The sequence below is a fragment of the Felis catus genome, chromosome A3 (genome assembly GCF_018350175.1).
Source record: "Felis catus isolate Fca126 chromosome A3, F.catus_Fca126_mat1.0, whole genome shotgun sequence".
Taxonomy (NCBI): domain Eukaryota; kingdom Metazoa; phylum Chordata; class Mammalia; order Carnivora; family Felidae; genus Felis; species Felis catus.
In genome coordinates, this window is record NC_058370.1 from 118,567,425 (window position 1) to 118,592,238 (window position 24,814).

Genomic DNA, 24,814 nt, shown 5'->3' on the forward strand with positions numbered 1-24,814 from the left:
AGTTGTCCTGGCCTCCTCCTCTCCAAGGCAGGCTGGTCTCAGATGTGAGCACTGGCGCTCTGTCTTTTTCTCCCCGGGCCTTTTGCTCGATCCCAGGCACAATTAGTCTTTCTTAGGCCCAACAGATGCACTGGGATTGGACAAAAGCTCTTTTATTTATTGACATTCTTTACCCCTTCTCCCAGTCAGGAGAGAGGTTTGAGGAGTTACTAGCTTTGACCTTGGGTGGACAGGAAAATAAATGGTGTGGAGAGTATACCAAACAGGCAGTGTGAAGAGGCATGAGTGGTAAAAGGGTCTGGAAAAGTATAATCTTCTCCCTATCACATGTTTCACACCCCTGTTTTAAGAACAAAATATATGAGGATCAGCCTGCACAAGACATGGTAAAAAGGATGAAGGCAAGCAGGCACTGATATGTGAGCTTCAGCTTACTCATAGGACCCATGCTAAGGCATGCTGTGCTGTGGTGTAGTCCAGGGAGAATCCAAAGGTGGGAGAACTACCCCTACATCTCAAATGCATTCATACTTTGCCCAGGTTGATTCATGGTGGCATGGAATAAGGCTGACAACGACAAGTGCATGGGCACCAGAAGAACGTGAGACCAGCCCCAGAAAGGTGTGCTGGCATAGGAATGAGGCTGATGGTTAGAGTTCTTGGTGCAGAGGTGCAACAAAGGAGGTTAGCCGCTATAGTAGCTCTGGGAAAGGATCCACCCTGCTCAGTTATCAGGATCTTGGTGGAGATATTGCAAGCAGCTAAGGGACCCTACCGGCTGAAATTGGCTCAAATCCCAAGGAAGGCACAGGAAAAAGAATGCTGGGGAAAAGTCTGTCACCACTGCCTGAGACCTCATAAGGGTAGGGACAGGAAGGCTGCTCTCTAAACAGATTAAAATTGGGACTGGAGCTAAAAAGAAGAGTGGCTGGGTGACCCTGTATTGCCAGGGTCAGTGATACCATCAAGGACAGAGGTGGCATCGTCACTAGGATAGATGCCATCAATGCTTCTGAAGTTTGGATTCTTATAAGAAGAGGGGCAAATCAGGGTCAATGTCAGGACAGGGCTACTTGCTCCTCTCTTCGGTGTGTCCAGTGGATTGGGTGGCAGAAGGCACCCTCACTGGGTCAGCACCTGGGGGCAAAAGAAGTTGGCATCTTACTAACAAGAAGGAATGATGATCCAGAATTTAAAGCAAGCCCTCTGTGGGTAAGGATATAAACACATGAAATCCACAGTATAAAATATAAACTTTCTACTAATAACTCATCAGAAGTTAGTCTGTTTCTTTTCTTATCCCTTGATTCTGGCTGCATTTCAGTTTTCATAGGTACTTCATTCCTCTTAATCTTTTAGCCATGAAATTCATTATCATCGTCCTCTCTTCTAAAATTTCTTTTGTTTCCTATGGTGGAATTTGAAAAACACATATATCAACAATTAATAACAATTTTTAGTCCCGGGGTGAGAAAAGCATCACTTTGCAGTTACTCATCAGCATCACTAGGTGGCACTACAGTAAACTTCAGTCAAGCCACACAAAGTTAACTGCTTGGGGCGGGGATAATCTGGCACGTCATCTTCCTTTAGAGTAAAGGCAGTAAACTTCATCCTCTAGCTTGTCTCCAACTATTGCCTTTTCTAGGCACTCTCCCACCCATTCCTTACCTTAACTCCCCCCGACTCCCAGTTCCTTAGCCTAACAGTCATGAGAGGCCGATATTACATTCAAATTGTCAGTCGGTGGCAAAAGCCCCTCAGAAACCGGGTGTATCCCCTTCTCTTTCTTCGCTTTGCCTCAATACTGACCTGAGTCTCCCATATTAGGGGTTCACGGTTTCACTCCCAACTATTCTTTCATTCCTAATCCAGTTCTTACCTCAGGCCCTGTCTATGGTCCTCACCTGACCTGGGAGGCTGATTCTGGACATTCTGCTGATATCTTCTAGCAACGTCCTCAGATGGTGGCTTAAGTGTTCCACAGCAAAAGCAGCAACAGCAGCAGCAACAGCAACAGGTGAGCAGAGCACACAGGAGGACAAGTGTCTGAAAGGTGGGAAAGAATGGCCTTGACCCAGCAGTTCTTCTAGATTTCCATTCTAGTTCCCCTCCTTGAATCCCCCCAGCACCCAGAAAAAAAGAGACAGCAGAAGCATTTGTCCTAGGAGAGGAGGCTTAGCTCTCCAAGAAGAGGAGGGTCACCCCTCCTTCCTTATTCTTAAAGGACTAGAAGAATTGTATACCTTGAACCAACAAGTATTCAGTGTAAAATAGTAAGTGACACCTTCTTCGCCAAAGTGATCATATACATATATTCCCAACGAGCCATGCCGGTCGTAGATTTTCCGCTTCTTGGGGTCACTCAGTATGGAGTGGGCTGTGTTGATCTCTTTGAATATTTCTGTTGCTTGAGCATCCCCTGGATTCTTGTCTGGATGATACTTCAAGGCCAGGTTCCTACCCAGGCAATACGCAAAAGGAGGCAGAGGATGGCTAGGGAATGGCTGGGGAGGGAAGGCAGGATGAACAACAGGGACAGGCCTTTGGATGTGAAGAAAGAATGCATGAGATGTGGTGCCAAGGATGGAGGCAAGCAACCCAGGTCTAAATTCTGTCCCACGCCACAATGAAATGGATGATGGCCCTGTCTGACCCAAAGTGAGGGCTCGAGGGCTTAAAAATGGGTCAGAAAGCAAGGTAGAAAGAGAAGGGTTTGGGGGGGGGGGGGAAATCCCAGGGCTTAGAAAGAGGCTGAAGTCTAAACCTGTAGGCCTTTTTGATGTCTTCGGGTGAGGCGCCCTTCTTAAGCTCCAGCACCGCATAGAGGGTTGTGCCACTTCTGGACAGCCGGTGGGCCGCTTCATCCAAATGAGCCATGATCTGGGTCAGAGGAGATGCATTTGTGAGAACTGCCACAGGGGAGGCCACGGAGAAGTGAGACTCCTAGTGACAGGAAACCCAATGCCTTCATTGGCCAGTCAAGTTAAATGACTACAAAGGGACAAGCGCAAGACAACAGTGAGCGGGCTCTGTGACTAGCAGGAGAGTGCAGGTGACCAGAAAGGACATCCGAATTCAAATTTTAAAGAGGAAACGGCTCCTCACATTTCCCAGCCACAGCCCTTTCCCTTCAGCGACACAGCCCTCCAGACACACCCCGCGTCGCGGAGAGGTGTAAGCAAGGGAAGGCCCAAACCACGGGAAGAAGCGGATTTTGTCCAGAACGACTAGTCCCAGAAGAGACGGCCTGTCCAAGCTCACTGCGGCGTTGGAAAGACCACGGCAGCCCAGTCGTCGTGCAGGCTGGGTCTGGAATCGGGGAGATGCACAATTCCAAAGAGAGAAACAATTCAGACCAAAGCCTGAGCCACCTGAGAAGTCAGGTGTCCCAAAAGCCAGGCCGGAGGACGCTGCTGCAGCTAGGCCAGAGGCCTTCTTGTCCCTAGCCTCCCCTCTCAAACCTCGTTGCGCGGGCAGCGGGGAGAACACAGGGGTGATTCCAGGGATGAAGACCAAGCGAAAGGAGTAGCTGCGGGGGCCGACCAGACAGGGACCAGGGAGCAGGGCCCCAGAGGGTGGGAGGCAGCCAAGGCCACAGGCTCGGAAGGTAATGCTCTGCTTCCCAGAGCCCTCTGGCTCTGTGTGGACTCCGCACCCGGCCTGGCGCTCTACTTCTACCTCAGAGTCGCCCTCCTCGGCTGGGGAGGTATCGCACAACCTCCATCCGGGTGTGAAACTTCACACCGCCGAAGTCCAGTGGACAACCGCGCTTGTGCGCCGCGCCAACCTTCCGGGTCGCTTTTTGGCGCCGCCGGAAAATCTGGAAGGTGAGGCTGCGTGGAGGCTGGGACTTATTTCACTCACAAGGAAGCCTGGGCGTAGGGATCAGCCCCGCGGGCCGCGACGCCCCCCAGTTCTTCCGGTGGGCGTGGCCTCCAGGGCCATCCCTTCTCCCGTGGGAGCGGATCACCAGTCCTGATCGGCCTAACGACTCGGTTAAGATGATGGGCTTGCTCGCTGTGGCTGTGTGAGAGGTATGGCTCCTGCAATCCTTTCTCAAGAGGTGTATTCACTTCCCAGTCTTTTTTGGCAGAATTTAGGGGCCTCCACTTCGTCCTTTCTTTCCCTTCTATGTGGAAACTCCTACACATCCTTTAAGACCCGCTTGAAGGTCGGTATTCCTGGGAATCCTTCCTTCATTCCCCCAGTTGTTCCCACCTTGCTCTGTCAAAGCAATTACTATATTGTAATTACTAATTTGCACGTTCCCTTAAAACGATAGCTTGAACATTTCCAAAAGTCACTACTGTTCTTCAAAAACTTCATTTAAATACTATTATATCATGAGGATGTGCCATAATGTATTTATATAATCCAGCTTGGATACTTAAGTTGTTCCTAGCCATTTGCTAGTGTAAAAACCTTATAATGAAAATTCTTACCTATAAATCTTCAAATAAATCTCTTCCCTGCTCCTTTGAGGTGGATTCCTGGAAGGGAAATTAATAGGTCAAAGCAAAATTTTTTGAGACTCTTAGTCCTTGTTGCCAACTTTCTTCCCAGAAAGGTACCACAGGTACCAATTTACATCCCCACAGGCAGGGCTTGAGAGCACCAATCTCCACCTGACTTCACTTCCTGTGATCTCCTATAGGAGGCAGTCTTTCCACCACTTATAATTTACGACTTCTTAATTTTGGTGTTCTTTACAGAGGAGCACTCAATGGCTTCCATTACATGTGACTGAAAGAGCTTTGTTATTTCAATAATATTTCTCTGTTATACCTCATGTGGCTTTTATCACTCTCTTCCCTTTATACGGTCTTCTGTGCACATTTACATCCTCTTCTAGGTTTTCAGTGGTAAATTAGTATCCATCCCAAGAGATGTGAGCCATCCGAGTCAACTAAGGAGTCCATATGCTATAGGTACAATGACCAGTGAATTAACAAATTTATTTCTGTAGATCTGTGATCAGCGTATGGGGTGGGGATGAAAATCTTTGGCATCAACCACCCAGTTACCCGGTTGATAGATTCTGGGTAAGAGGAGTTTATAGGTTAATCACCTAAAGCAAAGGAGCTGAAGCTGACAATTTTTTTTTTTGGTGGTTCGTACTATGATACATTTCCCTAGCTAACTTCCAGCCTTTCATCACCATCATGGTTGTCAGGACTAGCAGACCAACCCAGGCTGTTTCTTTACACTGGGGAGACAGGAGAAGGCACCAGAAGTGCAGAACACTTACTTTCCAGGCCCCGCGTGGTCTGGCCCCCACCTCTTACTCTAGCTCTGTTAAGCACTGTTAAGCATCACTGTTGTGCTTGCTCTGGTCTCTGCTGCACTGCTTTTCTGTCAGTTCTTTGAAGGCACCATGTTCCTTCCCACATCAAGGGCCTAAGTCTGCCTGGAGGATTCCTCCTCCGGCTATTTGCTAGCTGAGTTCTCATCCTTCTAGGATCTCAGCTTCATGTATCCTCAGATAGGCTTTTTTTTTTTAAATATTTTTATTTATTTTTGAGACGGAGAGAGACAGAGCATGAGCAGGGGAGGGGCAGAGAGAGAGGGAGACACAGAATCTGAAGCAGGCTCCAGGCTCCGAGCTGTCAGCACAGAGCCCGACGTGGGGCTCGAACTCACAGACTGTGAGATCATGACCTGAGCTGAAGTCAGACACTTAACCGACTGAGCCACCCAGACACCCCCTACCCCCCCCCCCTTTTTTTTTAAAGTAGGCTTCATGCCTATTGCAGAACTGGTTGGGCCTAAACTCACAACTCTTGAGATCAAGACCTGAGCTGAGATCAACAGTCGGACATTTAACTGACTGAGCCACCCAGGCATGCCATCCTCAGGCCTTCTAAATTGAGTTCCACTTCTCTCTCCCTACCTCATAATACCTTCACCATGATTTGTGAATGTATGTTTATTTGTGTGTTCATTTGTTTAAGGTCTGCCTTCCCTAGTACAAAATACAACAAATACAACTCTATGAAGGCAGGGACCTTATGTTTGTTCACCGTTGTCTCCCCAGCACCTAGAGCCATGCCTGGTTCACAGCAAGTGAGTTAATGATTTGTTGGATGAGCTACAGTAGGGGGAGCCCTCTGCTGGTGCAATGTCGGCCTAGAGGTTGAGCCATAGCAAGAATTCCCTAGGGCAGAAGCACTTAGCTGGGGAATTGGAAGACTCAGTGCCTCTTTTCCTCATATGATCCTGGACAGGAAGAGACATAAGGAGTTAAGAAAAATAAGGCAGCAGGGGAGATAGTATTGGTGATTCTGAGCTCCTTGTTTGTCTTAGTCTTCCTCCAGTTTCTAACACAGTTCCTGGGATATTGTAGGTGCTCAATGAATGTCGGTAGGTTGAATGAATAAGCAAATGTTGTGTGTCTTTTCAGAGATACTTTAACCTAATAATATCTTTTGATTCTCACAGCAACCATGAGAGGTGCTGTGATCACATCCCTGCTCCATAGTAGAAGTGAGCCCGGAGAAAGAGGGCAAATTAGGTTCTGAGAAGAGTTAGTAAATATCTTCCAGATCTTGCCAGAGGCTCCAGAATGTTATTACTTCTTATCATTGCCCTCTGACATTCTAATTAATTCTAATCATAGTTTGCTGGCTCTTGAAATAGCCATTATCTTTAAGTCTTCTGAGCCTCTCCTCTGAATGAAAAGACACTGCAGCCAGCAGGCTGCAGAAATGGGAATAAAGCAGGTAAGTCAGCCTGGCATCCTTCGCCTCTTCACTTTGCCTTCACCTAGAAACAGACCCCTTGTGGCTCTTTTTCTCTGCACATGGTCTCTTCTAACACCCAGCACAGTACGAGGAAGAACACACAATCCCAGAATCAGAAGCCTTAGACCTTGGTTTTGGCTCTGGCTCCAGTGAGCCATGTGATCTTGAACAAGTCACTTAATCTCTGAGATTCTTTTCCCTCTTCTGTTAAAACCTGTGCCTCCACAGGGTTGATGTCAAAACCAAATTAGACTTGCTGTAAAAAGAACAGAAAAAACAAAAACAAAAAAATAACTATGCTAAAGAATGATTTCAAACTAAAACCTTTTCTAGAATCATTTGCCCTTAAGTCACTGATCTTATAGTTTACTATCTCACAGAGCCATTTGGTCTCTCCTGGAGAAAACCAAGAACCATCCCTTATTTACCCACAAACAGCTAAAGTTTTAGTCATATAGCTGGAATACCCATATACAGACAGACAGCAGACATTGGCATATTTATACCCAAAATATCATGCTCTTGAGCATATGCAGTGGGAGAGAGAGATCATCATTTGTCACACCCAGCCACTAGGTTCTAGAATTGTATAGTTTTTGAGCTGGAAAAGACCTCGAGTCTTAACTCCCATCTAATGCCTTCATTTTGTAATTGAGGGAAGTGTGGCCCAGAGAGAAGGATTGACTTGCTCAGAGTCAACCAGTAAGGTCCAGACCTAACCTAAGTCTTCTAAGTTAAGTGTCTGTGCTGTGACTGCTCCTTATACACACCAGCTCCCTTCTCACTTTAAAACTGAGGTCTAGAGAGAGATCAAAGTTGTAGTTGACATTCACCTCCTTTCATGATGTCAGGTAATGTCCTTCTTTACCTCCCTCCAGTTGGAGGCTTGCTCACTTCATGTGCCCACAAACATCATTGGCCCAGTTTGTTTGCCTGTCGTCCCTGGGGCAGACAGTCCGGGGTGGGAGGTGGAGGGCTTCCAGCCAGAGAGGCTGCTGCATACCCCTGTCCTCTGTGCCCAGACTGCAGACCTAAGGGCAGACTGACAGAGCACAGCACCTCACCTCTACAACTTTGATAGTAGTATGTACCTCTTAGGGTTGTTAGGAGGACTAAATATTTAATTTGAACAGTGCTTGGCACATGGTAAGTGCTGTGTTGTCATTGTCATTGTCACCACCATCATCATCATCCTTTCCATCTGATCACCTCCCAATTTTGTAAAGAGAGAAGCTGGTTTTCATTTTGTTTCTGGGAAGAAGGGAAAACTCAAGATCCTTCCTCTAGGAAGATTTGCAAATTGTCATTCTATCCCCTTTCTATATCCTTCTCTCAGCCTCTTAGAACTCCATTTCCTTGTTTCCCAACCAGTACCCTCATGATGCCCTCTCACTATCCAAAATATCCCTGCCAGGGCTCCCTAAACAGTCAGAACTCTGAAATTATCTGTCTCACTTCTTCTCCTTCAGTATTTCTAATAAAAACTATTACCTCCATAAAATGAGCTCATCCCTAAGGGCTAGGTGGAAAGCAGTCTGATGAAAACACTATAATTCAGCGGTGCCTGCCTGGCCCAGTCGGTGGAGCAGGCAACTCTTGATCTTGGGGTTGAGGTTCAAGCCTCATGTTGGGTGTAGAGATTACTTAAAAATAAAATCTTTTTTTTAATGTTTATTTTATTTTTGAGAGAGAGAGAGCATAGGTAGGGGAAGGGAAAGGGGGCAGAGGATCTGAAGCAGGCTCTACACTGACAGCAGAGAGCTGATGCGGGGCTTAAACTCATGAACTGTGAGATCATGACCTGAGCCAAAGTCAGGCACTTAACCCACTGAACCACTCAGGCACCCCAAGATTGCAGTTTTTAAATGGATAAGCAGAGAGAGGTGGTAAAGGTGATATTTGAATCAAGACCTAAAGCAGGTCCTCAGGTGGGTCATAAAGACATCTGACAGATTGCATTTACATATAGATGAGGAAATGCAAAGGTCCTGAGGTGGAAGAATGCCTGGTATATTGTAGGACCTGCGTGAACGCCACAGTGGCTGGGGAGGGAGGTGGGAGTAATATGAAATGAGACAGGGGGCCTATAGGGCTTTGTAGGCAATTGGAAAACCTTTGGCTGGTACTGAGTGACGTGAGGAGGTGATGGACCTGGCCTAGGTGCCTAGTCACTGGATTGAGACTAGATTGTAGGGCAATAAAGGTGGAAAAAGGAAGACAACCAAAGAGGCTACTGCAATAATCAAGAAGATAGATGATGGTGGTTTGGACCAGGGTGGGTGCAGGATTTGCTGACAGATTGGATGTGGGGTGAAAATAGAGGCATCAACGGTGATTCTATGGTTTCTGGCCTAAGCAAATGAAAGGACAGAGCCACCATGTTCAGACATGGGAGGACAGCTGAAAGAAAAGACTTGGGATGGGGTGACAATCAGGAATTTGGTTTTAGACCAATGAAACTGGAGATGCCTATTAGATGTTAAGGAGGTAAGGTCAAGTTGACATTTGGGTATTTGAGTCTGAAGTTCAATGAGAGATCTGGGGATCATCGTATAGATGCCATTTTATTTTTTTAAGGTCTTTTAATTAAAAAACGTTTTAATGTTTACTTATTTTTGAGAGACAGAGAGAGACAGAGACAGAGCACGAGTAGGGGAGGAGCAGAGACAGAGAGGGAGATACAGAATCCAAAACAGGCTCCAGGCCCTGAGCTGTCAGCACAGAGCCAGACATGGGGCTTGAACCCGGGAATAATGGCGAGATCATGACCTGAGCTGAAGTCTGACGCTCAACCAACTGAGACACCCAGGTGCCCCCTTTTTAAGTTCTTTGAAATAGAAAATTTCAAAAAAAAAAAAAAAAAGAATGGCACAGTGATCCCCCATCTACCTACCATTGAGCTTCAACAACCATTGCTTTCTGTGGTTTCTAGATAGTATTTTTAAGGCTTGAGACTAGATATCTCTATGGAAGTGTAGAAAGAGAAGAGGGTGACCAAGTTCTGGACCACTCCAGCATTAAAGGGTTGAGAAGATGAGGAACAAGCAAAGGAGACTGAAAATAAACAGCCAGTGACATAGGAGAAAAACCAGATTAGGGTACGCTGGAAGCCAGGTGAAGAAACAATTCCCAAATAAAGATGTAATTACAGTCTGATAAATGCTGAGGAAGAAAACGAAGTGTGCAGTGAGAATGTGTAACATGAGAACTAACCTAGGCTGGGGGTCAGGAAAGTCCCCCCGGAGGAGGTGACATTTAAGCTGCAGCCCTCGTTCATCCTGTCTATCTTCAACTAAAATCCTGCTTTCTCCAGCTTTCTTCCACTCCCAACAACCAGCTCCTTTTTCCTGGGATGGCTTTATCAAGGACTGTGTGTCAGCCACTAGGGGGCGCTTGGGACACCGTGATGAGAAAGATAATTCCTGCCTTTAGGGAGCTTGTATTCTAGTGAGGAGACGGAGGAGCAAATCGTTTTGTTTCAATGTGCTGAGTGCTGCCAGCACAGAAGCACAGCAGCCCTTGAGAGCACCAGAAAACAGCACATAACTCAGCCTGGTGGGGAAGCCCGAATGGCTTCCTGGAGGTAACACCTGAGCAGAATTTGGATGCCCTCTTTACCTCTGCCCATACCTTTCAGCCTGGCTTGGACCTTTCAAGTGTTAATTAACCCCTTGCCTGCATGCTTGGATTCCAAATCTCTTCTGAGATCTCACGCCCAGCCTAAATCCTGGCTTCAGGGCTGGACTTTGCTCTCTTTCTCTCTCAGTATGAACTGGTCCAGGCTGGGTTCCCTGAAGCCGCCTTCTGACCCGTTCTCCCACCCTCTGCTCTACCACTGACCTATCCTCCTGGGAAGTTCCAGGGGTTCCTGTCTCCTTCAGCCCTTTGGGACTCAAAGTGGCCTAAGGAATCTCCTTAGAGAAAATTGATACCTGAGGCAGGACAGGACAGACATTAAGAACATGTGGGTAAATCAGTAACCAAACACTGCAGAATAGAAATCTCTTGCAATCACGTTAAAGCCAGGAGGGGGAGGAAATGCACCTATCTTGTTCACCAAGACTCCTCAGTTATCCTAACAAAGTACATGGCAAGAAATAAGTGTTCAGTAAATGTTGAATGAATAGTTCTTACAAGATTTCAGTTCCTTACGGCCAGCCCTAAGCTGCCCTTCTAACTCCTGCATAATTTTCGTAGCTCCTAACCAGGTGTAGAATGCCTTTCTCAGACCTGGCATTCAAGAGGACTCTTTGCAAAGATTTTCATAGGGCCACTTGGTGGCTCTTTGAGAAACAGGTGCAAGCAGTCTCTTTCGCTGCCAGGCTTTTCTTGCATAAATTTCCAAGCACAGGCAACTGTTGGTATTCTCCCCGCTGGTGCCCTCGGTTTCTGGAGGCGGCACGTTCCAAGGCCCAACACCTAGGGAGCCGCGCGGCAGAGGGCAGCCCTGTAATCCACCTGCTCCCACGCTTCTTTCCCCGCCGCCTGCTCGCTCCCTGCCCTGTGGCGGGGCGGGCGTGTGCCGGCGTCTGCGCCCCCTCTCGGGAACCCGGGACTGCTGTCTGCGCACTGTGGACTGCCCAGGAAGGGAAATCCCCCAGAGGAAGCCATTGTTGTTAGGTCCCCTGTTGTCGTCATCTGCTGAGGCACGGCTAGAAGAAGCCCCTTCCCCGCCCAGGGGTCCGCTGTTTCTCCCCATTCTCGAGCTTGCCTGCCCTGGCTGCTTCGGGTGAGACTACAGCATCCCAGCCCTGGAGTGCGCGGTGGCCTCTCCGCATCCTACTTCCGGGGGGCGGGGGGGGGGTCTCAGAAATGGGGAAGCCCCAGGCCCGATTCAGAGTTTTGAAAACCGACGGCGCCAAGAGGGACGTGCCAGGGCCCTGACCCAGGCGGGCTGGGCTTGAGTTCCACCCCGCTCTAACAAGGACCTACAAGGTGACCTTGGCTGGTGGCTTCCCCTCTTGCTATCTCAGTTTGCACCCCCACGACCTTAGGAAGGAGCTGAGGCCCCACTCCTCTAGGGGAGGTTGGAGGGAGAAAGGACCCCCACCCTCACTCGTGGGCTTTGGCCTGGGCCTTCCGCGGGGAGTCTGGGGGAGGGTGCTCTGGCCATCGGCGCGGCGTGGGTGGAGACGCGGCGCCGAGGGCTAGTGCAGACCCTTTGGTTCTAACGTTCCGCACCGTTCCCCGGAGCACTACGCTCCCTTAGCGCACGCCGCCCGCAAACCTTGGCAAGGGCCTCACTCTCCCCCGCCCGAACAGCCAGCCCGCCGCCCAGCTTGCCTAATCCGTTCAAGCCTCACCTCCTCCGCGAAGCTCTCCCGGGTTAACCCCATCTCTTCCAACCACTCTATCTGGCACGTGCTCCTGATGTTTGTTTGATGGTTTATTTGGGGGTGTACACGCGGTCGCAATGTTTGGGATAATAACGGGGCTAGGTGTCTATTCCCAGAACCCTACATGACGGACCCCCCAGTGTGTTCCTCATGAAGGGTGCCCATTGATTAATGGGTTTCTCTGCCGGACTCACCAACCACTCCCACCCTCCACGCTTCCCCTTCCAAGCTCACTTTTCTCCCTCCTCCTCCAGACTCTTCACAGAGTGTCACAGCTTGGAGCGCACACTGCAATCCCCACCCCCATTTCATCCTACAGTGGCCGCAGGTGTGAGGGGCAGAGAGCATTGAACGTTTGAAGGTTTGACTCCAGGCTTGGCCACCCACTTTGCTGTAAGTCACTCCTTCCCCTGGGGCTTCCGTTAAAATGAGGCAAAATGAGGTAATGCCCAGCCAGGTGCTAGGGATTCAGAGGTAAAGAATCACCTGCTGACAAGCTGCAGCTTCCCTCCAAGAACAGTGGCTTGTGACCAGAGAGGTGGCATGGCTCCTTCCTCCTCCGGTTGCCCCAGCCTGAGTGACAAGACTGCGACGCGCGCTCTCTTCAGTCGCCAGCGCAGCGCCCAGAACTGGAGAGGAAAAGAGGAGGGGGCTCCAGTCCCAGCCTTTTATTCACCAGCTGCATGACCTTAGATGCTTCTTCCTCGGCAACTCAGTTTACTCATCCGAAAAATAGGGATAGTAATGGATTGGAGGAGAGCAGGAAGCTTGTCACCCAATGTCTCTATAAAAATAAATGATAATGAGCGGTACAGTGCTTGGCAGCAGATTTTGCTTACAAATTCCGACCCCACATCCTCCACAGAGGGGTTTCTGGCCGCAGTCCCTGGAGTTCTCCCGGATGTGTCACTGCTCACCCCACACTTTCTGGTTCTCTCGAGCTGGGTAATAATGGACCCACACCTGTTTCTACCTCCGTGTGGGGGGCTGAGCGACGACCCCGTGCAGGCTTGCAAGGGGGGATGTTCCTTAGAAGACGGTTGTTCTGGAGGTGCCTAGGCTTGTGGAACACCGCTCGGAGCCGGCAGGCGGAGCTTGGGTGGGGGCGGGGCTAGTTTACCCAGGGGGTGGGGCTATAGAGATAAGGCGTTCTCTAGAACCCTGCGGGGGCGCAGAGGGCTCGCGTCGCTCCCACCTGGCTCTGGCGCCGGGAAATGGGGCCTTGGCAATGGGGCGGGGCTCCGGGGGGTGAGGCTTAGGCTTGGGGGAGAGGCCCGGGAGCCTGGAGGCGGGGCTTGGGGAGCTCGCCCCACGCGGGGCGGGGCTCCAAAGGCCGCGGGATCTGCAGTTCGGACTCCCCGCGCCACAGCCGCTGCAGTTCCCTCCACTGTGGTGGCCCCGCGGCCCTGCGGGGAGTCCGGGGGTCGGCTGGACGCTCGGACTTGGTGCAGAGCCGGCCCCGCCTCTCGCTTCTTCAGTGGGGCCTAGACGGTCGGGGCCGCGGTGACATGGAGCCCTCTCCTGCCACAGGGGGCTCGGAGACCACTCGCCTGGTGAGCCCCCGGGACCGCGGCGGCGCCGGTGGCGGCCTGCGCTTGAAGAGGTAGGACAGACCTGGGCCGGCCCTCGGCCCGGAGTCGCCACCCTCATGCCATCCGTCCATTTCGTTTGTCTCTTTCTCGGCGCGGCCCCGGCTGGCCGCCCGGGCGCACCGCAACTCCCTCAGCTTCTCGGCGCCCGGCTCTGTCCTCTCCGGCTACATAGCCAGCACCCCCCGACCCTCCCAGCAGCCTGCTTTGCCTCCTCCCGGCCACCTTCTTTTTCTCGGTCCCGCAAAACGGCTCCCCGGCCGGTCCCCCAAGCCTCCGGACCTCTCTGCCGCCCTCGCCGCATCTGACTTCTCCGCGAGTAACTGCTCCTCCGTCGGGCTGGAGTCCGCGCCAGGTGCCCCGATGTCTGCATTGCTCCAGGGCCCTGGCAGTGGGAGCACCTTGCCTCCCAGGCTTCCGAGCCCCCGCTGCAGGCCCCTGGCCCTTCCCTCCGTGCGCCTCGGGGCGCCCCCTCCAGCCATGGCCAGCTGTGCGCACCCGGGCCATGGGCCCGGGCTCCACGGCGGTTCTTCCCGGCCCCTGGGGGGCGGCGGCCGCCGGGAAGCGAGGGGGTGGCAGGGAAGGAGCAGGTGCGGTCTGGGCGGCAGGGGGTATTCCCGGCTCCGCACAGACGGGGCCGGGGGCGGCGAGGTGTGAAATGAGGCGCGCGGAGCGGCCGGGACAGCGGGCCGGGGGCGGCCGGAGAACCTCCTCCGCGTCCCGCCGGCCTCCCGCGCCGGGCGCCCGCCAGCTCTGTCCGCCTTGTCCCTCAGAGCGGCCGCGCCAGGCCCATCCTGGCCACCTCCACTGGCCATTTTGTCTGTTGGCTGACCGTCCGTTTGTCTCGGAAATTTGACAGGCTCTCCGGCTTTTCCTCTTTCTTCATTTCTCACAATCGTTCTGTTTCCCTCCGAGCACCTTTCCCTTTGTCTCTGATGTGATGCCTCTGTGTGTTTCTCGCTCTTTCCCTGGGTGGGGGCCATAAACCTGAGTGGGTGGGGGAGTGGATGAACAGAAGGGAGGACAGACTTCCCGTCTGACTCCTTCCTGCAGGGGCCTGCAGACGTGGGCAGCTGTGGGGGCTCCAGCCCAGGCGCTGGCGTCTCTTCACCTATCCTTTTGATTCTGCTTCAGGCCTTTGTCCCCTGCCCACACCCGCCCCCTCTAACCCTCCCCTCTACCCCACTATTATTTGTTGTTTGTTGGCGGTTTCAGAGGGCCAGCAAGAGAAAACTGCCTTGCCTTTCCTTCTCTCTAAACAGCATGTAGACAACCCCCCCCAACACCCACACCAACAATGAAGCTTCTTTTTTTTTTAATGTATTTTTTTTTTTTTAAGTAGGCTCCACGCCTAATGTGGGGCTTGAACTCATGACCCTGAGATTAAGAGTCGCATGCTCTAACGAGAGAGCCAGCCAGGCACCCCAACAATGAGGCTTCTTTAGTCCCCAATTCATGCATAACAAAAGGGAGCAGCCTGTTGATGGGTGGCTACCTTGATGACTAGCTACTCTGTGCCTTACAAAAAAGGCATCTTGCCCACTGCCCCAAAGCCACGCAGCCTCTGCTTGCTATCCAGACCCGCATCTTGGACTCCCAGCTCATTTTCATTCTCATATGACCATTAGTCACCAAATCCTGCAGTATTTTCTGAAAGAGGCTCTTCCCTACCTACCTGCCCCTCCCCTAAAGTTCTCTGGAGGGGCTCTGTGGCTTGATCTATTCTGGATCCTTCCATCTCCTCTCCTCTCTCCCTCCCAGGCTAATATACACCAGCAAGGTCATCTCAGGGCTAGGGAAGGATATATGAAATCAATCAGTATATCTCCCTTGATGTTCCTTTGAGCCCTCACTTTCCTCCTCAGCCCCTTGCCCAGGCTCCTGACACTTAAAACTCCCAGCCACTTATCTTGTCATTGGCATTCCATGTGTCCGGAGCCCCTTCTTCACCTAGGTCTCGTGTTAAACATCTCTCCCTCTGTGACGTTCTCCTCACCCCCATTACAGTCCATCATTCCCTGCCTGGTGCTCCAAAGTCCTTTGTTCATAAATCCCCCTGGCCCAAACCCCTCCTTGCCTAGTAAGTCATTTGTGACACATCTGTCTCCCCCACTAGACTGGGCTTCGCTATGTGTGCACTGCCTGGCCACCTGAGTCCTGGGCACCCAACTATGTGTCTACCTCATTGAAGAATGAGGATGGATTTCAAAGCCACCCTCACCTCCTTGTCTCCTCTGGAAACACACCCAGAATCATACACACCAAGATTCTAAGTCTTGGAAGAAAATTCCGAGAAACTAATCTACCTGCCAGCACTTGAGTTTTCCCTACAAGCACCAAATGTCCCCCCCACCTCCCTCACACCTCAGTTCACCCACTTGGCAGAGCTCTCCCTAGCCAGAAGGCCCCAGGCATCCCTCCTCACTTTACTGCTATGATCACATTTCTATCTGGAGCCTTCATTTTCACTCGTGGGTATTTTTGTCACACCTCCATGAGTATTTCTAGGACTGTGTTTTCCAGTTAGGTTCTTTGTTCTGTGGAAGGTTCTGGCCTTGTTGGGGTTCAGGTTGGGTAGTACTAGGGTTGAGAATTGGGCCAGAATGAGCCTAAAACTCAGCCTGAGCTCAAGCTCTGGCATCCCAGGTGAGGACCCAGCCCCATTCACTTATCAAGGGAGGCTTACGGCACGGTACAGTTAAGGCGGCCTCCACTGGGCATTTATGGTCAGACTGAGGTCCAGCTAACATGTAGCAGACTCCAGATCCACGGCTCCTACCACTGCCTCCCCATCCACAGCAGTTTGTCCTTCGTCCTCCCCATGACAACCTCAGTGTGGAATCCGGCCACTAGTTCTCTGTGCCTGGATCCTCAGACTTTTTGGGTCCCAACATTCCACCTCCTCTCTGTTTCTTTCTTTCTTTTTTTTTTTTTTAATGTTTATTTATTTTTGAGAAAGAGTGTGAGTAGGGGAGGGGCAGAGAAAGGGGGAGAGGGGATCCAAAGCAGGCTCCACACTGACTGCCTCGAACTCACAAACTGTGAGATCATGACCTGAGCTGAAGTCAGACACTCAACCGCCTGAGCCACCCAGGCGGCCCTCCACTCCTCTCTTAAATGGCCACATTTCAGCTGCATGTCTAGATAGAGAAGGTGAAGGATCTGGAGTGGAGGCACGAGGAGATGGGGCTGGGAGAGAGGCACTCAGACCAGGATCACGTGCTTCGTCTGGCCTCACACTTTGACACCACCTGGTCATATTGCCTCTGCTTGGCATGTTCATTCACCCTGTCTCTATCAACACCTTCCCCATCCTTCAAGGCCCTTCTCTTGGTGCCTCCTTCAGTTGTTTCCCTGGTTTCTCTTGGACTCCTCTACCCCTCTATCCTCTGAGCGCTGATAGCACTTTGTTTTAACTGCTCTGATGGCGATAGCTACCTTCTGCTACATATCATAGTACTTAGGTACACATTTGTTCACCAAAAGCTCCCAGAGATCAGCATGATCCTGCTGACTTTGTGTGCCTTATGGTGCCTATCAATTGGTTATGGTGGAGTCGGCTCTCTACCATGAACTAGCTCTGTGGCCTCCATGTGTCCTCTCCCTCTCTGAGCCTCAGACTTGTAATTTCTGTAATAAAATGTTAGACTAGACTACCTCTATGGTGCTTTGCAGCTGTGAGATTCTGTGGCTCTGCGTATGAAAGGAAAAGGGCAGCTGGGATCCGAGCTGTTTGCTTAGCCCCCATCTCTCATGTGGCCCTCTGTCCCTGAGGCTCCCGGGTTTGAGCAAGCCTGGGGACAGACAGAGGGAGTGCGGGGCCATAGCTGATGAAGGCCGTCTGGGGAACCGAGGGCCTGGGAGTGAGGAACAGATTCAACTGTAGCCAAGCCCCAGGTTGAATTGTGCTGCCTGCCTCAGTCTCTTCACAGAGCCCTCGGAGCCCCTCCCTGAGGAACCTAAACCTGAGGAGATGCCCTTCCACCATTGCCACAGGGACCCCCTGCCCCCGCCGGGCCTCACCCCCGAGAGGCTGCAGGCGCAGAGGCAGCTGTGTGCGGCCTGTGCTGTGTGCTGCGTCTTCATGGCCGGGGAGGTGGTCGGTAAGTTGGAGACCAGCTCCTCCGACCCCATCCTCTCGACACCTGCCCCGGCCGCTCTCCACCCAGAGAGAGCATCCCAACAATATTCCTGGGTGGACAAGCAGAGGAAGGGATGGCTGGGGTGGGGAGTTGGGTGCCCGGGGCTCAGGAAGTGGGAGAGGGTGAGTGATAGCACCGAGGGATATTTAGGGCGAGGTCTGGGGGCAGAGGGCCAGGGCTGGCCTCTCAGCATTAGCTAGTCTTTTTAAAGTCCTATTTTCTTGATATCAAAATGTGTCATCATAGGAAAACTAGAAAACGTGGGTGAGTGAAAAGAAGGAAGTAAAAACTCCCTGTAATCTCATCCCCAGGGAAAAACACGGTTCACATTTTGGTGCACGTCCCCACAGTATCTTTCCGTGCTTGTACACACACTACCACGGAGCATGATATCTTCCAACTGGACCCAGACCGTCCATTGCTTTGCCCTTGCAGGTGGGTATTTGGCGCACAGCCTGGCCATCATGACGGATGCAGCCCACCTCCTGGCGGATGTGGGCAGCATGATGGGCAGCCTCTTCTCCCTTTGGCTCTCAACCCGTCCAGCCACCCGCACCATGACCTTTGGCTGGCACCGCTCAGGTAAGGCCCTGCGTGGCCCAGTGAGCCTCTGATCTTACCAGAAGGTACCTCCTAGGGTCCCGGGCAGGTCTCTGATAGCTTGTCTCCCCCTGCAGAGACTCTGGGGGCTTTGGCCTCCGTGGTCTCCCTCTGGATGGTCACTGGCATCCTCCTGTACCTGGCCTTCATCCGCCTGCTGCACAGCGACTACCACATCGAGGGGGGTGCAATGCTGCTGACCGCCAGCATCGCAGTCTGTGCCAATCTGCTGTACGTTCCAGCATGGAGCAGGCACCATGCGGGGTTCAGGGCAAGGGGTCCTCCTCCAGGGTGGGAGAGCTGGCTCTCTCCCCTCCCCAACAGGCATGCAACACGCACACACGGTTCTCAACTGTCTGCCCCAGGGCTGCCTGAGAACAGACAGGAGAGAGACCTAGACGTCAGAGTCAGCGGACATTTATGAAGGGCCTACTGTGTGCCAGCTGCTCTGCGGGGGGCTTTCATCCAGTACTGTCTCATTTAAGGCCCACAACCACCCTATGAGGTAGACTGTGTCGCCCTTAGCGTACAGTTAATGAAATAGGTCCCAAGAAGTGGTCGGGTGACTTGCCCAGGCCACACAGCTGTTCAAGTAGCAGGGTCAGGATCTGAATCCCTGTCTCCTGCACCATGTACGGTATTTTCCCCCCCAGACTGCACAATTTGTCTCTCTTATCCAATGCTGTCTTCTTCCCCGGGTTGGGAAAACAGGGAGACAATAGGTGGAGAAAGGGCTCCTGGGGAGGTGAGTTGGAGAGCCATGGAAATAGGGCAGAGGAGGCCAGGAACAGGCCACCTGGGCTGAGCTGCTCTGCTTCCCCCTCAGAATGGCCTTTGTGCTGCACCAGGCCGGGCCCCCCCACAGCCACGGGTCTAGGGGGGCGGAGTATGCACCGCTGGAGGAGGGGCCGGGGGAGCCCCTGCCCCTGGGGAACACCAGCGTCCGGGCAGCCTTTGTGCATGTGCTGGGGGACCTCCTGCAGAGCCTTGGGGTACTGGCCGCCTCTGTCCTCATCTACTTCAAGGTACTGTGCACGCAAGCCTGCCCCAGCCTGCCTTCCCCAGCTCCACATCCGTCCCCTCCTTCCCAGGACCCTTGGCCTCCCTCCCTGCCGACTCCCAGCTCCCCAGGTCACGGTCCCTTCCCCTTTAGCAGGGCTCTCAGGGGCCTCTCGGGTCCTGTCTTTCCAAGACACCCCTAGATCTTCCACTGGAATATTCCTGCTTCCTGGGCTTAGAGATCTCTTTCTCTATAGCCTCAGTACAAGGCAGCTGACCCCATCAGCACCTTCCTCTTCTCCATCTGTGCCCTTGGATCCACAGCTCCCACCCTCCGAGATGTTCTTCGTGTCCTTATGGAAGGTAAATCAGATGCCACTCTCCCTGCCCAGGGCCCTCTCTGATCTCCCTCCAGCTCTGAGCCACCTCTCTTCCCTGAAGAGAATGTTGGGAGAAGGTCTAGGCCCTGGGGCCTATTGCTAGAAGGAGGATTCAGGCACAGGGGGAATTGTGGGGGTTAATGGTAAGCAGGTACAGGGAGGAGAGGTAGAGTCTGGTGGGGGGGGCTGCCTTTGGGCAGGAGTGGCCCTGGCAGTAAGCATGGCGGGTGCTGTTTGCAGGTTCCCCCCGAAGTGTGGGGTTTGAGCCCGTGCGGGACACACTGTTGTCGGTGCCAGGAGTCCGGGCAACTCATGAGCTGCACCTGTGGTCCCTTACGCTCACTTACCATGTTGCCTCCGCACACCTGGCTATCGGTGAGTCCTCACTGGCCCTAGCCAGTTACCTCCTAGAAACAGTCCCCCATCTCCCAACCCCACCCCCCACACTCCCCTTCCAAACCTAGGGAGGTAGCCTGAATTGCTGTTTCTGTCTCTTTCTTGATCTCTCTCACACACACATGCATGTTGGAGACAAGGAACCCTGGACAGGGTGTTCTGGAGGGGAGGTTTCCCCCTCTCTGAGGTAGTGCAGAGAATCAGCAACCCTTTAAAAGATCACTAGTACCTGGGTGGCTCTGCGTCCGACTCTTGATTTCGGCTCAGGTCATGATCTAATGGTTCTTGAGATTGAGCCCTGTGTGGGGCTCCACAATGAGAACGCGGAGCCTGCTTGGGATTCTCTCTCCCTTTCTCTCTACCCCTCTCCCTGCTCACGCGCACACACACACACACACACACACACACACACACACACACACTTTCTCTCTCTCTCTCTCTCTCTTTCAAAAAAAATACATAAACTTAAAAAAAAAACAGATTACTAGTACCAATAGGTCTAGTGATGGGGCACAGTTAGGTAAGTTATGACAATGGGGTAACATGGAACTATTCAAAATGATGATTATGAACACTGTATGGCAACTAGGAGAAATGTTTATGGTATAAAGCTAAGAGAAAAAAGCTGAATGTAAAATTATATCTACATTATGATTCAACTATTAAAAATATATATGGTGACTCACAAGCTGACAAAGGATTTTTGAGTTTCTTCCAGATGCAAGAAGCAATCAGAGACATGCAATTTGGATGCCAAAAATATTATACTTTGTAGGATAGTTGATGGTAACTCTAGAGGGACAATGGGAGAAAATATTTAACATCTGGATTGTCTTGGAAAGTCGGGTACTATGGCTGCTGAAACATACAGCTGCGTGTTAATAGTCAAAGAGCAGAAGAGAATAGAAAAATAAGAATGGTTTGGTGTTTCAGCCTGGTAGCATGGTTGATTAGGGGGTGAGTCTCCCCAACCTTTTCTTTGGCATTTTTATGCTGTTCATACAATACAGAAAGAAAATAAAGCTTCTCATTCAAACCTGGCTTTAATGCTGTGCAAGCCATTGGGTCCCCCTTCACCCGGCCTTATCTTGGCCCCTGCCTGATTCCCGACTCCCCTGGGAACCTGCTGCCTCTTATCACTCTCCCACAGACTCCACGGCCGACCCTGAAGCTGTCCTGGCTGAAGCCACATCCCAGCTCCAGTCCCGGTTTGGATTCTCCAGCTGTACCCTGCAGGTTGAGCAGTACCAGCCCGAGATGGCCCAGTGCCTGCGCTGCCGGGAGCCCCCCCAGGCCTGAGCCGAGGCCCTGCCCTCACCCCACTGCCAGGCCCTGGCTCAGCCCTGGACTCTCAGTACCTGCCTCCCCGCTCTCCGAAAAGGGACAGAACTGGGCCCATACCCCTTCCTCTCTCCCTCCTTCCACCTGCCGGCGCCCCAGCCCCCAGTCCCAGTGGGCAAGACCAAAGTGGGTGTGGGGGGCGGGCAGGAGTCAGGCTGAATGGGAATCAATTGGTGGGGGTGTGTAGAAGGCCCTCAGTCCCCACTCTATGGTCTGGGGAGCAAAAGCGTCCTCTCCATGCAGTTCATTTGTCTGTGTGGCAGGCTGGCTGGCTGGCTGGCTGGGGGCATCTGCCTGTCTGTGTGCTGTTGGTGTGCCTATGCCTGGGGGAGGTCAGCAGGGGCCCCCTCCCCACGTGGCCCTCGCTCTGTCTATGCAGGAGCCCCAAAGCCCGCACTTTGTCCGTGTGTTCTAGCCCTGTGGTTTTGTCTCCGTGTGTGTGTGTTTCTTGGTGCTGTGGCCTGTGTGTCTCTGTGCCTATGTGGCTGTGCTATAGTCTCTCTGAGTCTGCACCATCCATGTGTCCTTTTGGGGGTCTGTCTGTCCATCCCTCTGTTGGTGCTGTGCCCTCGGCTATCCCAGAGAGAGGGAGGACTCCGCTGCAGCTCCACCAATAAACTTGTGTCTAACTGCATCTCTCAGCCCTTGTACTGACTCCTCAGGAGGGGTTAAAGGAATCATGAAGCCACAGTGACCTTCCTTCCACAGCCCTCCCACCTCCTACCCAGCCCCTCCACCCTCTCTACCCTCCAATATCCATTCCTATGTAGGCTAAAACCCTCCAGTCCTTTTATTACCTTCCCTGACTTCACAGCCTGGGTTGCTGGCTCAGGGAGAGGCCCCACACACCACAGGCCTGGTTGCAGGAGAAAGTTGGGAGGCAGGGAGCCAAGGGATCTTGGAGACTCGTTCCTAAAGACTCCCACAGGCACCATGGCCTCAGGCTGGTCAAAGAGAAGCTTTGTCCCTTCCGGGGAGAGTGGTTGGACCACATGCTGCTGTGGGCCTAGTTCCTGAGCTGTATAAGCTGTCAGGGGGAGAGGCCCTCATCCTGAGACCAGTTTTGGGCTGTGGACACCAAGCACCTCTTTTTAAAAAAAAAATATTTATTTTGGGGAGAGCACAAGTGGGAGAGGGGCAGAAAGAGGGGGACAGAGGATCTGAAGTGGGCTATGCACTGACAGGCTGACAGCAGAGAGCCCAATCCAGGGCTCGAACTCAGGAACTGCAAGATCATAACCTGAACTGAAGTCAGACGCTCAACCGACGGAGCCACCCAGGTGCCCCACCAAGCACCTCTTTTACAATTATCCTCCCTTTGCCTTTAAGAATCATATACATATTATTATTGTTGTTGTTTTATTTTAGAGAGAGAGCATGGGTGGGGGAGAGGGGCAGAGAGAGAGAGAGAGAGATGGAGAATTCCAAGCAGGCTCTACAGCATGGAGTCTGGTCTGTAGTGGGGCTCGATCCCACAACCGTGGGCCAAAACCAAATGTCAGATAACCAACCAAGCCACAGGGGCGCCCCTAAGTATCATATATTTGGACAGATTTAGTCTTAGAAACCAAACTTAAAGGATTATTATTACTATTAAGGCTTCCCTTAAACTTAAGGGATTGTGGATTTTCTCTTTTAAAAATCAAACTCTTTGTGCTTCGATTTTAGATCTAGTGCATTGGATCAGCAGTTCACACCTTGCGACCCTAGGTTAATACAATTCCAGCCTGAAGCAAAGAAACAGCATTTTCATTAGCCCGTGCATATTTCTGCAAGGCTTTCCTCTGCGTAATGGAAATATCTTTATTATAAAACGATCTTTCTTTTATTATTATAAGAGCAATATATGATTGCTTTAAGAGTCCAACAAAGGAAAAGTGTATAAAGTAGAAAGTGAATGTTTCCCCTATTATATTACTCCCAGAGGTAACTGCTGTTCAGTTTGGAGTCTCTCTGCCCATATTTTTATGTATGAACCAACAGTTCTATGTAATAACATAGATGGGATCACTTTATAGGTGAGATCACGTAACCTGCTTTTATGACTCAAACATACGTGCTGGATGTATCTTTCCATGGCAATACATACACATTTCATTGCTTTTTTTTACGGTGAGGCTTTTGGACTCATTGAAAATAGGCCTCCCCACTCTGATCTCCAACTGCACTCCCCCCCCCGCACCCCACCCCCCCCCCCCCCCCCCCCCCACCCCCCCCCCCCCCGGGCTGGGTGAGTCTCGGCTGGCCTGCTGGCCTGCGTCAGTCAGGCACGGGAGGCTGGGCTGAGGTGAAGGGCTGGCAGTCCATCACACTCGGAGGATGCCCCAGCTGCTCTCCATGCTTTGCTAGTTCCTGATACTTTCTCATTTTACGTCTCATTGGTTACAGGCCCCAAGCGACATGATGGGGGTGGGGAAGAATGAGGAAATGAAGGGTGGGGAAAATGAGGACTAGATTTTCACCCTATGACCAGCCTTGAGCTCAGCCCCACTATATATCACAATGCTGGGTTCCTTTGTAGGGGAGGGAACACAGTGTTCAGGGTGGAATGAGATTTCACAAAGGATGTGGCCCACCTCTGCCCCACACCCTGGCGAGATGAGGAAGTGGAAGCTGAGGCTTGGAGAGGGAAAAGAACTTCCTCAAGGTCACCCAGCAAGTGACAGGGGCAGGAGCAGAACCAGGGTTCTCACTCCCGCTCAGGCCTCTTTGAAGCTCTTGCCCAGCGGAGTTTCTCAGCAAACCTTTGCTCAGTTTCTTTTTCAGCAACCTGCTGCCACCAGCATGGCAGATCCTGGGGCTCTGGACTCAGGCTTCTTGGTTCTGCCTCAGCTTCTATTAATACACTGGTCCAGCTAACCTCTCTGTGTTCCTGCCTTTGTAATTATAAAAAGAGGAGTTACATGGTAGTGTGGATGTGAAGGTTCCTGGTATATAAAGGGCATGTAGGAATAGGTGTTCTTGGATGGAATCCAGGATGCAGGGGTGAGAGAGATTTCAGGGGGAACAGGGTGGCCCAGCACCCCAATAGCAGGGATAGGAGCCATTTACTGAGCTTACACTGGTGCAAGGCACCACAGACCGCTTTACCTCCACTTTACCGATGGAGAAACTGAGGTGTACCTGCCCGGGGTCCTGCAGCTAATAACTGTCGGGGTTGAGATGCAAATTCCGTTCTGGCTGCTCTAAATCCCCAGCCCTTTTACGCACCACCCTCCCTTTCCATCCATCTCCCAGCTTCAGGCTTTGCTCAGTCAGGGTCATGGAAGGACAGAAGGATCAGGGGCA

The 24,814-nt window shown here is 51.9% G+C and overlaps 2 protein-coding genes across 10 annotated transcripts; one reads left to right on the plus strand and one right to left on the minus strand.

Annotated features, from left to right (window-relative positions):
- Nucleotides 1-136: 136 nt before the first annotated feature.
- On the minus strand, nucleotides 137-3,831 carry DNAJC5G (DnaJ heat shock protein family (Hsp40) member C5 gamma). 6 transcript variants are annotated; one of them, XM_045054804.1, is made up of 6 exons: nucleotides 3,682-3,817; nucleotides 3,160-3,312; nucleotides 2,768-2,883; nucleotides 2,247-2,544; nucleotides 1,908-2,049; nucleotides 137-1,408 (listed from the first exon to the last, which is right to left on the minus strand). In XM_045054804.1, exons 3-6 carry the CDS (start codon nucleotides 2,878-2,880, stop codon nucleotides 1,356-1,358), a joined length of 606 nt encoding a protein of 201 aa, XP_044910739.1. In that variant the 5' UTR covers nucleotides 2,881-2,883; nucleotides 3,160-3,312; nucleotides 3,682-3,817; the 3' UTR covers nucleotides 137-1,355. The 6 variants fall into 6 exon arrangements, with proteins under 6 accessions (XP_044910739.1, XP_044910741.1, XP_023107777.2 ...); XM_045054806.1 differs by having other exon boundaries at nucleotides 2,247-2,460; nucleotides 3,682-3,811; XM_023252009.2 differs by lacking the exon at nucleotides 3,160-3,312 and having other exon boundaries at nucleotides 2,247-2,460; nucleotides 3,682-3,831.
- A 68-nt stretch (nucleotides 3,832-3,899) lies between these two features.
- Nucleotides 3,900-22,160, plus strand: SLC30A3 (solute carrier family 30 member 3). 4 transcript variants are annotated; one of them, XM_023252012.2, is made up of 8 exons: nucleotides 4,023-4,037; nucleotides 12,399-12,472; nucleotides 17,590-17,771; nucleotides 18,246-18,392; nucleotides 19,237-19,435; nucleotides 19,667-19,772; nucleotides 20,030-20,164; nucleotides 21,336-22,160. In XM_023252012.2, exons 3-8 carry the CDS (start codon nucleotides 17,642-17,644, stop codon nucleotides 21,711-21,713), a joined length of 1,095 nt encoding a protein of 364 aa, XP_023107780.1. In that variant the 5' UTR covers nucleotides 4,023-4,037; nucleotides 12,399-12,472; nucleotides 17,590-17,641; the 3' UTR covers nucleotides 21,714-22,160. The 4 variants fall into 4 exon arrangements, with proteins under 4 accessions (XP_044910733.1, XP_023107780.1, XP_006930472.1 ...); XM_003984397.6 differs by lacking the exons at nucleotides 4,023-4,037; nucleotides 12,399-12,472 and adding exons at nucleotides 13,357-13,682; nucleotides 18,488-18,641 and having other exon boundaries at nucleotides 21,336-21,628; XM_045054798.1 differs by lacking the exon at nucleotides 12,399-12,472 and having other exon boundaries at nucleotides 3,900-4,037.
- The last annotated feature ends 2,654 nt before the right edge of the window (nucleotides 22,161-24,814 follow it).

Excerpts from the sequence above, each read along its gene's own strand:
- DNAJC5G (XM_045054803.1), bottom strand. The coding sequence starts at position 2,880 with ATGGCTCATTTGGATGAAGCGGCCCACCGGCTGTCCAGAAGTGGCACA. Across the intron at positions 2,050-2,246 it reads TGAATACTTGTTGGTTCAAG|ACACTTGTCCTCCTGTGTGC; the intron begins GTATACAATTCT and ends CCCACCTTTCAG. Across the intron at positions 1,409-1,907 it reads GAATCAGCCTCCCAGGTCAG|GAAACAAAAGAAATTTTAGA; the intron begins GTGAGGACCATA and ends ATTCCACCATAG.
- SLC30A3 (XM_006930410.4), top strand. The coding sequence starts at position 13,588 with ATGGAGCCCTCTCCTGCCACAGGGGGCTCGGAGACCACTCGCCTGGTG. Across the intron at positions 13,683-17,589 it reads GGCGGCCTGCGCTTGAAGAG|TCTCTTCACAGAGCCCTCGG; the intron begins GTAGGACAGACC and ends TGCCTGCCTCAG. Across the intron at positions 19,773-20,029 it reads TCTTCGTGTCCTTATGGAAG|GTTCCCCCCGAAGTGTGGGG; the intron begins GTAAATCAGATG and ends TGCTGTTTGCAG.